A 14627-nucleotide genomic window follows, 5' to 3' on the forward strand; every position below is an offset into this window, starting at 1 on the left:
CTTCTTGCTCTTAACTCCAGCGTCTCTGTGGCCCTCATTAGGGCTCAGCCTCAGTCGGCAGGGGAGCGGACCCACTTCACTTACAGGGGCTGGCCACCCTGTGCTACACTTGTGCCAAGGGGGTAGAGTGTCTAACCCTCCTGCGGGGGGCTTCTCTGCCCAAGTTCTTGTAGACGTGATAGTTGTCTTGTGCTTAGTGCAGGGAATTTAGAGAGAGGACTCCTGATTTCTGTTCCTGGCTTGGCCAGTGACTTGATTTGTGACCTTGGGCAAGCAACTTAAAAGTCTGTGAGGCACAGATTTAAGCTGCAAAGTTCAGCCCTGGATCTTGATTCTGTGAGCATTCCCATCCTGGGCTGTGCATCTCCACCCTGTGGGCATCATTTTACCAGTCTGTGAAATGGGAACATCACCACTCACTTCCCTCACAGGAGGTTTGTGAGGCCTCATTCCACCACACCTGGTACAAGTCCAAGACACTATGCACATGCTCATGTGGCCAGCTCCTCCCACTGCTGAGGTGACACTCAATTTTTAGCATTGTAATTTGACCAGAGCTAGCATGGGCACATCTACCTGAGCTGGGAATTGCCTCCCCAGCTTGAAGTGCAAAGTCACATGTTACAGTGTCACCAGCTCTCATGATTTTATTGCAAGTCTCACGATATTAGAGGTTTTTCTACAAGCCCCAGCTGCAGGAGTTAAGTGATCAGGCGGGAACCTCAGCTTTCCTTAAGAAAAAGTACATCTCTAGCCCTCATGGTATGAGGAAAAGCTGGAAAACGTGACCCAACTGCACCCTAAAGCCTAAAATCCCATTGACTTTCGGTGAGACTTTGGCTCCGAAGTACCTAAGTCACTTTTGAAAATGGGACTTAAAAAACTAAGTCACTTAGGATTTTTGGAAAATTTGACCCATAAAATGCCCAGGGCTGTGAGAGTCCTGAAATAGTGGTGTTACCTGAATTGAGGTTTCAGTCCATAGTTTTCATGGTTAAACCTGGCATTCAGCTTGTTCTCCCCCCACCGGTTCATCAGGTACAAAGGGATGATGTGGCGCAGCATATTTTTAAAGCGTGTGAAGTGTACCACATCGAGGGGGAAGCCGTTGTCAGAGACGCGATTCACCACCCAGGCACCTGTCCTGGTGCTGAGAAATACCTGCCGGAAGAGATGCAGAAATGCAACAGGTCAGGGCTTTTGCTCTTTGTTCTGTGCCTGTCCCTGTCTGCTTGCAACGTGCAGGCTGCTTGGAGTTAGTTTCATTGCTAAGCAAGTAGTATCATTTGGGGATATCACGGTGGGATGGCTTGGCCTCTCTTTGTATGTGAATAAAAATGAATATGTTTTACATAAAAAAAGACAAAATGGATCCAATCCTACAATCCTTCCTCAGGCAAAAATCCCACTGAATTAATTTATTATCATCATTTGTATTCCAGTGCTGCCTTGGGGCCCTATCTCAAGGATCTGGGCTCTCTTGCGCTAGGTACTGTACCAAAAAAGGTGATGAAGACAGCTTTCACTCCAGAGAGCTTGCAGTTTAGAATGAGGACAACACACGACCAATGACGAGACATGTGGAAAGCGGGGGAGGTGGGATAAGGTAACAGTAAGATGAACAGGTTTTGAGTATCAGACTGTAATTTCTGCTTGCCACTTGCTTATGGAAAACTCTTGTTGAGATGGCTAAGTAAGATTAGGAAACTGCAGGATTGGGGCCCATTTTAAAAGACTAAGGACAAAATTCTTCTCAGATTCACCCAGTAATTCTCACCAAGGATTTCCTATAAAATTAGGGTGAGCAGAGCAGCAGAGAGGAGATCCGCTGAGTTGACCCAACAGTAGACGTTTGCCCCAATTTGTTACTCTCCCTTTTAAGTGTGGCTGTAACTAAATCAGTTTTCCCAGATAAATGCCTAGCAATTCCTTAGGCTCTCTGCTTCCCTCTCCTAATCCGGGGGGAACCCCAGTGAATGTCTGTGGTAGATCTGGGAATCAAACAAGTGGACAATAAGCCATGCTGAGGATCTGAAATCACTTCAGTTTAAGACACTGCCCCTTTTCTTTTATTTACGGCTTCCTGGACACAAATTGCATTCTGAAGACTTTCACAGGTCATTTGGTATCCTACAGTGATGGTCCAAAACACTGCCTCTTACAGTTGACCCTGATCCGAAGCTCATTCAAGTCAGTGGGAGCCTTTCCACTGACTTCAATGGGACTCAGGTTGCGTCCAAGCTGTGTTATGCTCTAAAGTGACTTTAAGGCTAAGATGTATTTGTAAAGTGAGATCAGTTACAATTTCTGCCTTCTTACCATTTGCATGGCAGTGGGTCCATACAGAGTTGCATGCACCGTTAGCAAGGGGCTGGGCTGGGCACATGTGGTGTACATCAGGAATAAATTTAGTTCGACAGCTTGCAATTATTTTATTGGGCTATTACTGTCAGTACTATCCTTACATGCTGCAAGATGAAGACTCATTGTGAATGGAACTTGTGCAGTCATATCAGAGTCAGCATAGGAAGGAAAGTCTTCAGCAGAGACTCGGATAATAACAAGTCTTATTCATACCCAGTAGCTAAATAAAACAATTCAGCACCTTCCAGCCTCTGAGGCTGAAATTGCTGGAAGGTCATAGCCAACAGTACCTGTTTGGTTGTGTGACTGAGATCCAAACTAATATCTACTCCAGAATTTCCCAAGCCAACTACAACCATTCTCTTGTCCCGAAATTCTTCTGGATACTTGTATTCCCGGCTGTGCATTATTTTTCCTTTAAACTTCTCTACACCTGCAAAGGGAGAAGAAGCCAGAAGGTGAAACCTCAGCCAGGAAGTCATTATATAAAAAGGAGCATTTATACACCTGGCCAAGATGCATCTCCAGTGCCTGGAGAGGGTGTGAGAAAGTACATGGAGAGGCTCTGGATAAGGGAATATCTCCATGCGGGAGAACAGTGTCTGTAGGGTCACTACGAGGGTGTGTGTATGGTATTTAGATCCACGCACAGCAGGTCTACGTGCCCTAAGGGAGGAGAGCATCAGGCCATAACTGAAACTCCTCTCAGACCTGACTATAGCTGAACGTTGCCAAGACATGTGGGCACCCCAAACTTTGCTTCTGGTTCAAAGGCTTGTAATCCATCCCACCCCTCCACCCTCCCGCCCCTAGCTCCCTCAGTTTCCAGGAGCAGAGTCCTTCTAACTGGATGTTGCTTTTGGGATAAGGACTCAAAGATTTTTGCCTTCAGCACAAAATGGGACAAGACCTAGGGAAGGACAATACACATGAGCAGGATGTGCTTCTGCTGACCCTGCCTTCCTCTAATAGTTTGACTAGGCTCAAAATGAGATGAAGATTTCTAACCATCTGAAGAGTGAAGTTCTGGAACAGCCTCCCAAGGGGTGCAATGGGGGCAAAAAATCTATCTGGCTTCAAGACTGAGCTTGATAAGTATATGGAGGGAATGATATGATGAGACAGCTTACAGTGACATCTGGCCCATTGGTGATTGCCAGTAGCAAAAATCACCAACTGCTGGAGACAGGACACTAGATGGGGAGGACTCTGAGTTACTACAGAGAATTATTTCCCAGGTATCTTCCTGGTGGGTGTTGCCCACATGCTCAGGGTCTAATTAATCACCATATTTGAGGTTGGGATTGGCAGAGACCCTGGGGGGAGGGGGGCTCGCCTTCCTCTGCAGCATTGGGCATGGGCCACTTGCAGGTTTAAACTAGTGTAAATGGTGAATTCTCTGTAACTTGAAGTCTTTACATCATGATTTGAGGACTTCAGTAACTCAGCCAGAGGTTAGGGGTCTATTACAGGAGTGGGTGGGTGAGGTTTTGTAGCCTGCAATGTGCAAGAGGTCAAACTAGAAGACCATGATGGTCCCTTCTGGCCTTAAAGTCTGAGTCCATGAGCTGAATTCCTTTGAAAAGATTCACAAGCTCTAGGGCTGCTTAGCCACCCTTAATAGCCCTTTTATCTGAACCACTCCAGTCTGTTCATTCCCAGTTAGAGCGGGTCACATCCCAGTCACCAAGAGACTTGATACTTAGTATCCCACTGACCTGGGAAGCATTCCAGGGGTAAGTAAGGATCTATGTGGTGGCCAGTGCAAATCAAAATGGCATCGAAGATGGCCGAATTCTGCTTCCCATCTGTCTCTGTGACAACATCCCACTGGCCAGTGGTAGAAAAATCGGAGCATTTTCTTATACTGAGCACGCTCGTCTAGAAGAAAAGCAGACAGCCCCTTACTTTGGCTTGGCTTTATTTTGTTCCTCTATTCATGCTGAAGCATGCGGTCTGAGAAAGCCAAGAAGCCACACACCCAAAGCCAGTCAGGCAAAGGAGAACTGACTGAATGACAGCTTATGCAAGCGTTTTTGGAGGCATGGAGAAAAGTACAGGGAAACCAGTATACATACTAATATACCAGAAACCAGCCCTCACAGTTTTGGGGTAACTGCACCTTTGACACTCCCCTTCACAGTCTGCTCCAGGAATACCTCATGTCACCTCCCTCTGGGCAGAGACCCATGTCCTTCCTTCTGACCATGAACTGTAGGCTACAGCCCATCTGCACTTCCCTGTGTTTCTCTCAGCAGGTCTGACTAAAGTCCAGCCCTTGTGCTTTGCTCCCTCTCCAGGGGTTATGACCAGCATATGCCAGCAGTTACCAGTAACCGGATAGCTCTTTCAAAGCAGAGTACATTTATTTTAGGATAAAAGCATTACAGAGTACATATAAAAGAACTAAAAGAGTCTAAATGCATATTTAAGCTTGCCAGTTTCCCCATCAGTCCTGGCAGATTCCAGTCCTTCCAGCCCTTCCTATGGGTTTGGTCCCCCCGCTCCTTGTACATAAAGTCACATCCATTTGCTGGATTAAAATGAAGGCTTGTCTATCAAGTCAAGCTGGCCCTTTATATCCCAAGCTCTGACTCCTGGCTCTCTTGAGCCTGACTCGAACCAGTGTATGAAAACTACCCAAGTGGATGGTTCTTTGCTGGAGCTATTTACAGCTCCTGGGACTTCATAATTACCCACCCCCTCCTTGATTCTAGTTCCTGGCCAGAGTTTGGTAGACCTGCCCAACCAGCCAGATGACAATCCTTGGCTCACAGAGATCTAGATTATATGTACAGATAACATTCAGGAAGTTAATATAACAGTCCCCCAAGATCCGGTATGTGGTTGTAAATATCTGTCTGAGGGTAAGGACAATGTGAGTAATTCAGGACATCAAAGCTAACCACTTGCTCTTGAAGACTGTGTCATGGAATTGCTGATGACCACACTTGGTCTAGGGCTTGGTTTTCACTTCTCATCAGAAAAGTTATTTGTCACTGACGTTTTGCTTGGGGGTGTGATGCTGGCAGACAAGGTGCCTGCTTATACCAAGGCCCCAAGGCCAACTGAACACTGACAAATGCATAACTGGAAACCAGTCTGGCTTACCTGTGTGTTAGTATTGTTAAAATAGATATCAGAGTTATAAGAATGTGTTTAGTGCTTGGATTTTATTGAATGATTGCAAGTTGCTGCCTGCATTCATCTCACTTATAACATCTGTATTCCATGTCATAAGGTAATATTTATTCATCAACACCAGACAAACCATTGTGGAACATCAGAGGACAAAAGACTGTGTTAAATACCCTCCCTAATGAAGAGATATGCAATTGAATTCTTCCCCAACAGATGAATTTGCAACTCAACACAGATGAGGGAAGGAATAAAAAGCCCTAACAAGGAGGAACTGTATCTTTTATGCTTCTTGTGCTCTGAAGGGCAAGGATTACTACGCATGAGCAAAAGATCCCCAGGCCCGGATTAGCCCTGAAGGACATATCAAGCTTGTTTATCATAAAAGCTGCTATTACTTTTTGAAACTTAAGATTGGAACTCATTTGTGTGTTTATGTTTACCTGCTTTAACCTTGTAATAAATCTTTAGATGGTTTACTATAGGATTGGCTCCAAATGTTGGCTTTGGTGTGAGATCGAAGTGCAACTGATCTGGGTAAGTGACTGATCCAGGGAGTTACCTGAATATAGTTGTGATTTTTGGTGGAAGGCAAAAGGCAAGCTTGCTGAGGTGGCAAGATAGATTGGAGTTCCCAAGGGGACTGTCTGTGGCTTCATGTTAAGTCTGTTAAAATGTCTGAGGAGTTTACACTTGATACATGGTTGATGAAATCTAAGTATAGAACTCACAGCCAGTTTGGGGTTTGTGCCCTGCTACTTAATAGTTGCTCTGAGGTTGGTACTCATGCTCATGAACTACTGCAGGATAACTTGACAGAGGAGCAGGGCAGGAAAATCTTTTTGCGTAGCTCTAGATGTGCTATCTATTGCTATTATCCAGTCTTCCAGGAGAGCTGATCTAATTCAGCTTTGCTGAAATATCACCACACAAGGCATTGTTTGGTGACTGTGTCACGTCATGTGTGATAATATCGCAGCATCCCATGCAATGTCATCAAATTTATTGGATTAGGGGGAGCAGTTAGCCCCCAGAGCTGCACTTTACTTCCACACCTCCAAAGAGATGTCGTTTCTTACCTGAAAGCGTATGTATTGGAGAAGATCAAAATGTTTGGCATACAGTCTGAAGTAGTCCATGACTTTGCTGTTGTGCATGTAGTTGGGGTAGTCCTCTGGGATGGGGAAATCGCTGTAACCCATCATTTCCTTGGAAGTGTTAATGGTCACAGATTTATAAATACTGGCTTTCCAATCCGTATCACACTCCTGCAGGAAACAACCAAACCAGGACAGGATTTTCAAATAATGTAGTCCAGAGGCAATACAAAAAGTTTCACCATTCAAGTTTGCATGACATAAAAACATCCCAAAGTTGGGATGATTAACTCAACCTCATTCACAAGACTGAAAATCTAGGCTGGAAATTTTATGAGGACAGATATGCTTACACCATTTCACCACTTCCAATTCCAACCCCAGCTGGAACCTAGAAGGGAAGAAGCAATGCAAAAAAAGAACGAGCAAACATTTCTAAACCTGTCTGGCTCAGATGTGATTTGTGTAATGTTTTCGAGGGAATGGGAGTTTTGGTTCAATGGACGCTATTCACCTTTCGTTGTGAATACTACCCTTGGAAATGGAATGAAACCTGAAGATTTCTGTCAAGATTGTGGACACCATATTTTTACAACAGAGGGAAAAATTGGAGTCATTGGCAGAATTTGTCAATAGCGAACAGGAATTTATGCCCCTCCCCCTTATATATGAATTCTGAAAACTTCTTATATCATTCTTGACAAAAATAGTCATTCAGCTCCCCCTCCCCTCAAGCCAATCTTACAGGAGTAGTACTCAACAGGACTTAAACCACAACAGGTGAAGGTCAGGAATTTTCAAGCCCACATGTATGCTGTGGGATTTGAAATTCCTCTCAAAACTATGCCTTCCTGAAACTAAAGAGCGGTATTGTTCAAAACCGCTTCCAGTTGATAGATACTAAATATTCCAAACAATTTGGCTGTGCTACATTATTGTCTCAGAAATCTTATTCAACCAGGTGGTATCTACTATATTTCACATAGAATATACTTACAATGATCACCTTTAGAACGAAATCAAGACAGATGTTTTGTTTTAGCTAGAGTTTTCTAGATTGAAAACGTCATTTGCAGCTCTCCAAAGCACAGGAAAACAGAGAAAGAGCCCATTATTTAGGAGAAATCAGTATATCTGGATATAAACAATATGCCTAGTTATTGTTCACGTTTTAAGAGGTGAACTGATCTCCATGTTTGGAGCTGAGAAGGAATGTCCCCTGGGGCATACGGACAGGACATGGATACTTGCAATTTTCACTTTCATTCAAGGATCTCAGTGTTTCCTGACCATCAAAAAATAAAACCTCATCTCACTCCTGGAAGGTAGGTAAATATTATCTTCATTATTAAAGAGGAGTACAAAAGAATAGTACAACTATGAAGGGACAAAATCAGAAAAGGCACAAAAGGAGTTAGCAAGTGACATAAAAGGCAATAAGAAGAGATTCTTTAAATACAATGGGGCAAGAGAAAGATAAAGGAAAATGTAGATTCTCTACTTAGTGGGGAAAGATTGCTAATAACTGATGACGTCAAAATGGTTGAGGTGTTCAATGCCTATTTTGCTTCAGTCTTTGCTAAAAAGGTTAATGGTGACCAGATATTCAAAACAATTATCATCATCAAGGGGGAAGGAATGCAAGCCAAACCAGGGAAAGAACAGATTAAAGAATATTTCAATAAAGTTACATGTTGTCTAATCAGCAGGGTCTAATGGAATTCAGTCAACGGTACTTAAGGAACTAGCTGAAGCAATCTCAGAACCATTAGCAATTATCTTTGAGAACTCATGAAGGACAGGTCAGGTCCCAGAGGACTGGAGAAGGGCAAATGTAATACCTATCTTTAAAAAGGGAAACAAAGGACCTTGGGAAATATAGACTGGTCAGCCTACCTTTGATATCAAGAAAGATAGTGGAACAAATGTTTAAACAATCAAGTTGTAAGCATCTAGAGGACAATAGGGTTATAAGAAATAGCCAGCATGGATTTGTCAAGAACAAATCATACTAAACCAACTTAATTTTCATCTTTAACATGATTTTAGTAAGGCTTTTGACTCAGTTCCACATGACATTCTCATCAGCAACTTAGGGAAATGTGATCTAAATTAAATTGCTATGAAATGGGTGCTGAACTGGTTGAAAGACCACACTCAAAGAGAAGTTATCAGTGGTGTGCTGTCAAACTGGGAGGGCTATCTAGTGGGATCTTTCAGTAATCAGTCTTGGCTCTGCTATTATTCAATATTTTCATTAATGACGTGAATAACAGAGTGTATAGCATGCTTATAAAATTTGCAGATGTCACCAAACTGGGAGGGATGAAAGCACTTTGAAGGACATGAGTAGAATTCAACATGATCTTGACAAATTGGAGAATTGGTTTGAAATTAACAAGATGAAATTCAATAAAGACAAGTACAAGGTACTTCATTTAGCAAGGAAATACCAAATGCCCAACTACAAGGGAGAGAATAGCTGGCTAGGTGGTAATACTGCTGAAAAGGATCTAGTGTTCACAAATTGAATGAGTCAACAATGTGATGCAGCTATTAAAAAAATCCAATATTCTGGGATATATTAACAGGAGTGCCATAAGTAAGACATGAGAGGTAACTGTCTTACTGTACTTGGGATTGGTGAGGCCTCAGTTGGAGTATTGTGTCCAATTCTGGGCACCACACATTAGGAAAAATATGCCCAAATGGAAGAGAATCCAGAGGAGAGGAAACAAAAATGATCACTGGTTTAGAAAACCTGACCTATGAGGAAAGATTTAAAAAACTGGCCATGTTTAGTCTAGAGAAAAGATGACTGAGGGGGGAACCTAATAACAGCCTTCAACTATGTTAAGGGCTGTTATAAAGAAGACACGGAGCAATTGTTCTCCATGTCCACTAAAGGTAGGACAAGTTGTAATGGACTTAGATCTGCTGCAAGAGAAATTTAGGTTTGATAGTAGGAAAAACTTTCTAACTATAAGGGTACTTAAGCACTGGAATAGGCTTTCAAAGGTTGTGGAATCCCTATCATTGGAGGTTTTTAAGAAAGTGTTGGACAAACACCTGTTGGGGACAGTCTAGGTTTACTTGATCCTGCCTCAGCAAAAGAGGCTGGACTTGATGACCTCTTAAGGTTCCTTCCAACCCAACATTTATTTCTATGATTATATGATTGTAACTGGTGGGGAAACGGAGGCAAAGCATGATCACACAGGAAATGTGCGGTGAGAGCAGGGATCAAAACTCCCAACATCCTGATTCCCATGCCTATGCTCTAGCCACATGACCATCCTAGGTTAATATCAATAGAGTATGCATCAGACCTTGCTGGACAGTGTTTTTTATCCTCTCTGCTCCCCATGACATTTTCACAACAAATCATTTAGTGAATGTGATGAGGTGAAGTGCCTAGAGAGCAAGGAGTGAGGGAAAGAGCTGATTTGCTGGATGGGCTGTCAGTCACCCAGAGAGACCAGGTGGGGATTTGCCATTGCCTGCAAAGGATTCTGGGTGGTGAAGCCCTCTATAAAACTCCTTGTCTTCCAGCTGGGTGTCAGAATTTCAGTGGGAAGTGTCATCTGGAGGAAGCTGGGCCTGCTGGAGTTGTGTTATGGAAGGTATTCCTAATTGCTGCTCCCTCCCCCTGCCCTTTTTAATTTAAAATCAACCTTGGTATTTTTTAAAAATCCCTCTGAGTTCCATCTCACTGCTTTATCCTTGCTGTTGATCACCACCACAGTCAAAACCCCAATTTAAAACCATATTGATAGAAAATGTTTGACCAGCCCTAGAAGGCGTACCTTACTCAATTCACTTCCCATAATGGCATGGTTTTTGGACACTGGTGGATCTCTCTTATCCTCAGAATCCTCTCTTCCCTCCTCCATTCATGATATTAAAAAGGAATATGCAGAGAAAAATCATGCAGCAAGCAGTCTCCTTTGTCTGGGAAGCCCACTCTGATTTGAGGAACAACATTGCTGTGTGTATTGCCCCATGGAGAATAGGCATTTTCCAGTGCAGTCAGCAATCTCTCTGCTCATTTCTATTTGAGAAGGGACGTGCCTAGTTGTGCATGAAGAACTGGAGTATTCTGAACCCCTTGGCTTACTATACTGTCTATAATGCAAGACCCTGGATACAAACTCAACTTACCTGGAACCGCCACAGTCCCCCGATGTCTTCACTTCTCTCAAAACATGTTGGCTGGAGTCCTTCATCTAAACAGCATTTAAGGGCTGTTAGGCCACTGGCCCCTGCTCCAATAACTGCAACGCTTTTTGCCATAGCCTTCTGTGCTGGGGAGGATAAAGCAGAGTATTGTGGATAGCCCAGCCAGTTTCGGCCGGTTGGGTGAGCTCTGTGTCTGTAAATAAATGGTAGTTTTGTTAGCTGTCTGCTGTCTGGCCTCTAGTGATTTCTTCCTAAACCAGCTGCCTCCAAGGATATAACAAGTGGCGACAATGGATTGGATTCCGGTGCTGCTCCAGTAACGGAAGGAAGTAGAAGTCAAGGTAAAGAACAAACAAACAAACAAAACCTGCTTGTTTGCACTGACTGTGAAAGTGAAACTAAAAATCATGGCTACTCTGACCAGGCCACTGGAACCTTTTAATGAGAATATTGAGCAGTGGCATGTGTATACTGAGCGTTTTGAGCTTTTTGTTATTGCAAATGACGTTACAGAAGCGAAGAAGGTGCCAATATTCTTAAGTGTTGTAGGGGCTAAAACCTACTCCCTGCTACACAGCTTACTACATCCTGTTAAGCCTGAGACTAAATCTTATAGTGACATTGTGAAAATCCTGGGGTCCCATTTTTCCCCAAAACCACTGGTAATTGCTGAAAGATATAGGTTCCACAAAAAAGACCAAGAGGAAAAGGAAACAGTTGTACAATTTGTAGCAATTTTAAAAAAGCTAGCAGAACACTGTGAATTTACAGAAATGTTAAATGATGCCCTTCATAACAAGTGAGTGTGTGGCCTGTACAATGAAGCTATATGGAAGCGCCTACTGACAGAGGCTCAGCTTACATTACAGAAGGCTGTTGATATTGCTGTCTCCATGGAACTGGCTACAAGGGAGGCGCAATACATCGGTGCATCCCCTAGGGTGCAAAAAGTGTCACAAGAACCAACCCACAAAACTCTGCAGAGTCAAGAATGTTAGCGCTGTGGTAAGCTGGGTCACCACGCATCAGAATGCTGGTGTAAGGACCTGGTGTGTCAACACTGTGGCAAAAAGGGACACATTGAGTGTGCCTGTAAACAAAAGAAAAAGAGGCCTGTGGTCTGGCCGACAAAAAGAGGGACCGTGCATACCATAGAGCAGACCCAGGATGATCAAGGAGACACCTCATCGCAAGAGGAAGTGCCACTGCATGTTTTGTCTTTGGCAGTGGGCTCACATGAATACTGGGTAACCCCACTGTTGGATGGCAAACCTATACGCATGAAATTGGACACTGGTGCAGCCGTCTTGCTGGTCTCTGAGACTGTGTATAAAGGAAAGCTACAGCATCTTCCGCTTAAGGCAACAAAAACCGTTCTGAAAACGTATACAGGAAAAGCTGTGCCCATGTTGGGAACTATTGATGTTAAGGTGGAGCTCAATGGACAGGCTGCTAAATTGCCACTGTTTGTGGTGAGAGGTAACGACCCAGCCTTAATGGGTAGGTCTTGGCTTGAGAAGATTCAGCTGAACTGGGCAGAAGTGCACCGCATGACTAAAGAAGAAACCAGTCTAACCCCTATACTAAGGAAACATGCTGCTGTTTTTGGAGATGATTTGGGAAGTATAAAGGGAATCACTGTGACATTGAACATTAAACCTGACAGTCCACCAAAATATCTGAAAGCTCAAACTGTGCCATATGCCATCAGGCCAAAAGTTGAAGCAGACCTGGAGCGCCTGGTCACCAATGGAGTCCTAATACCAGTTACCCATAGCTCATGGGCCACTCCTATCGTTCCAATAGTGAAGAAAGATGGCTCCCTCCGAATTTGCAGTGATTTTAAAGTCACTGTCAACCCAGTGTTGTGTGCAGAGCAATACCCGCTTCCCCGCATCAATGACCTCTTCTCAGGCCTGGCTGGGGGACAAAAGTTCAGTAAGATTGATCTGAGTTAAGCATATTTACAGATGCACATCGATGAAAAGTCCCAAGAGCTGTTGACTATTGTGACTCATAAGGGCTTTATCGATACTGTCGCCTACCCTTCGGAATAACGTCTGCTCCTGCCCTGTTCCAGAGGGCTATGGACCAGATCTTGTGTGGCTTGTCAGGAGTTCAGTGTTATCTGGATGATATCCTGGTCACTGGAAGGAATGAAGAGGATCACTTAAAGAATTTAAAGGCTACCCTACAAAGACTGGAAGAGTATGGCCTATGAGTTCGCAAAGACAAGTGTGAATTCTTCAAGCCCTCTGTTGAATAATTGGGACACATCATTGATTCTGCAGGTCTTCATAAGGCCCCTGCAAAAGTTAAAGCTATTGTGGAGGCTCCCCCACCTCGAAATGTAAGCCAGCTGCGCTCGTTTCTAGGACTACTGAACTATTATGGAAAGTTTATCTCACAGTTAGCCACACTGCTAAAACCACTTCATGAACTCCTTGGGCAGAACAAGGCCTGGAAGTGGACTGGACTGAAGCCTGTGATGTTGCATTTAACAAAGCTAAGGATGCATTGCTAAATTCTGAAGTTCTAACGCACTTTGATCCATCCTTACCCCTACAATTGGCCTGCGATGCCTCCCCTTATGGAGTGGGAGCAGTCGTGTCACACATTATGCCTTCGGGAGAAGAGAGACCTATTGCTTTTGCTTCACGCACTGTAAGCAAAGCAGAAACTAACTACGCCCAAATCGAACATGAGGCATTAGGAATTGTTTTTGAAATTCGGAAGTTTCATCAGTACCTGTTTGGGCAAAAGTTTACTCTTCTCACAGACCATCGACCTCTGACATCAATTTTTGGACCCTACACAGGCATTCCCCCATTAGTTGCTAGTCGTATGCAACGTTGGGCATTGTTACTTTCAGCACACACATATAAAATCAAATATCGGAAATCCACTCTGCACGGCAATGCAGATGGCCTCTCAAGGTTGCCTTTGCCAGTCAAATATCAAAATAGTGCCCAAAAGAAAATCTTCTACTTTGAACAGGTAGAGAATACACCCATCACTGCTACTCAGATAAAGAAGGCAACTCGCGTTGACCCATTATTGTCCCACGTTATGAACCTGGTGATGTGTGGAAAATCTCGACAAACCTCTCCGGTCTCACCCGGCCTTGTTACCTGCATGTCCAGAAGGACGGAGTTATCTGTCCAATCTGGTTGTTTGTTGTGGGGGAGACATGTCATTATTCCATCACCACTGAGATCACAGATGTTAGAACAGCTACATTCCTGTCACTGTGGAATAGCGCGCATGAAGGAAATTGCACGAAACTATTTTTGGTGGCCTGGATTGGACAGTGCTATTGAAGAGAAGGCAAAAGCTTGTGTGTCATGTCCGGGTGTGAGGAATGCACCCTAGTGGGCACCCCTACACCCATGGGACTGGCCTGAAAACCCATGGCAACATATTCACATTGACTTTGCTGGCCCCCTTGAAGGAAGCATGTTCTAGATGGCAGTAGATGCCCATTCTAAATGGCCAGAAGTCTCTGTAATGCAGTCCACTACTGCAAAGAGTACTATCCAAAAACTACAAGGACTTTTCAGTTGTTTTGGTCTGCCAGAACAACCTGTGAGTGACAACGGACCGTAGTTCGTCTCTCAGAAGTTTCAGAATTTTATGAAGGCAAATGGAATACACCACATCACATCAGCACCATATCATCCATCCACCAACGAATTAGCTAAAAAATTCATGCAAAGTTTTGTTAGCTGTCTGCTGTCTGGCCTCTAGTAATTTCTTCCTAAACCGGCTGCTCCCAAGGATATAACAGAGAGTCAATCCACCCCTGAGTAGTTCAGCCTCCATTCTCATCATCCAAGCCCAGTCTTCATG

The 14627-nt window shown here is 43.8% G+C and overlaps 2 protein-coding genes across 2 annotated transcripts in view; both read right to left on the reverse strand.

The window, feature by feature from the left end:
- The window catches only part of LOC127055818 (dimethylaniline monooxygenase [N-oxide-forming] 3-like), a 161295-nt gene that overhangs the window by 110955 nt on the left and 35713 nt on the right, over nt 1–14627 (reverse strand). The gene's annotated exons all lie outside the window — the stretch shown is intronic.
- Nucleotides 935–10892, reverse strand: LOC127055869 (dimethylaniline monooxygenase [N-oxide-forming] 2-like). The gene is made up of 5 exons (XM_050963403.1): nt 10761–10892; nt 6582–6770; nt 4083–4245; nt 2655–2797; nt 935–1161 (listed from the first exon to the last, which is right to left on the reverse strand). The coding sequence occupies exons 1-5, from the start codon at nt 10890–10892 to the stop codon at nt 958–960; spliced, it is 831 nt and encodes a 276-aa protein (XP_050819360.1). The 3' UTR covers nt 935–957.

Source organism: Gopherus flavomarginatus, chromosome 7 (assembly GCF_025201925.1).
Source record: "Gopherus flavomarginatus isolate rGopFla2 chromosome 7, rGopFla2.mat.asm, whole genome shotgun sequence".
NCBI classification, from domain to species: domain Eukaryota; kingdom Metazoa; phylum Chordata; order Testudines; family Testudinidae; genus Gopherus; species Gopherus flavomarginatus.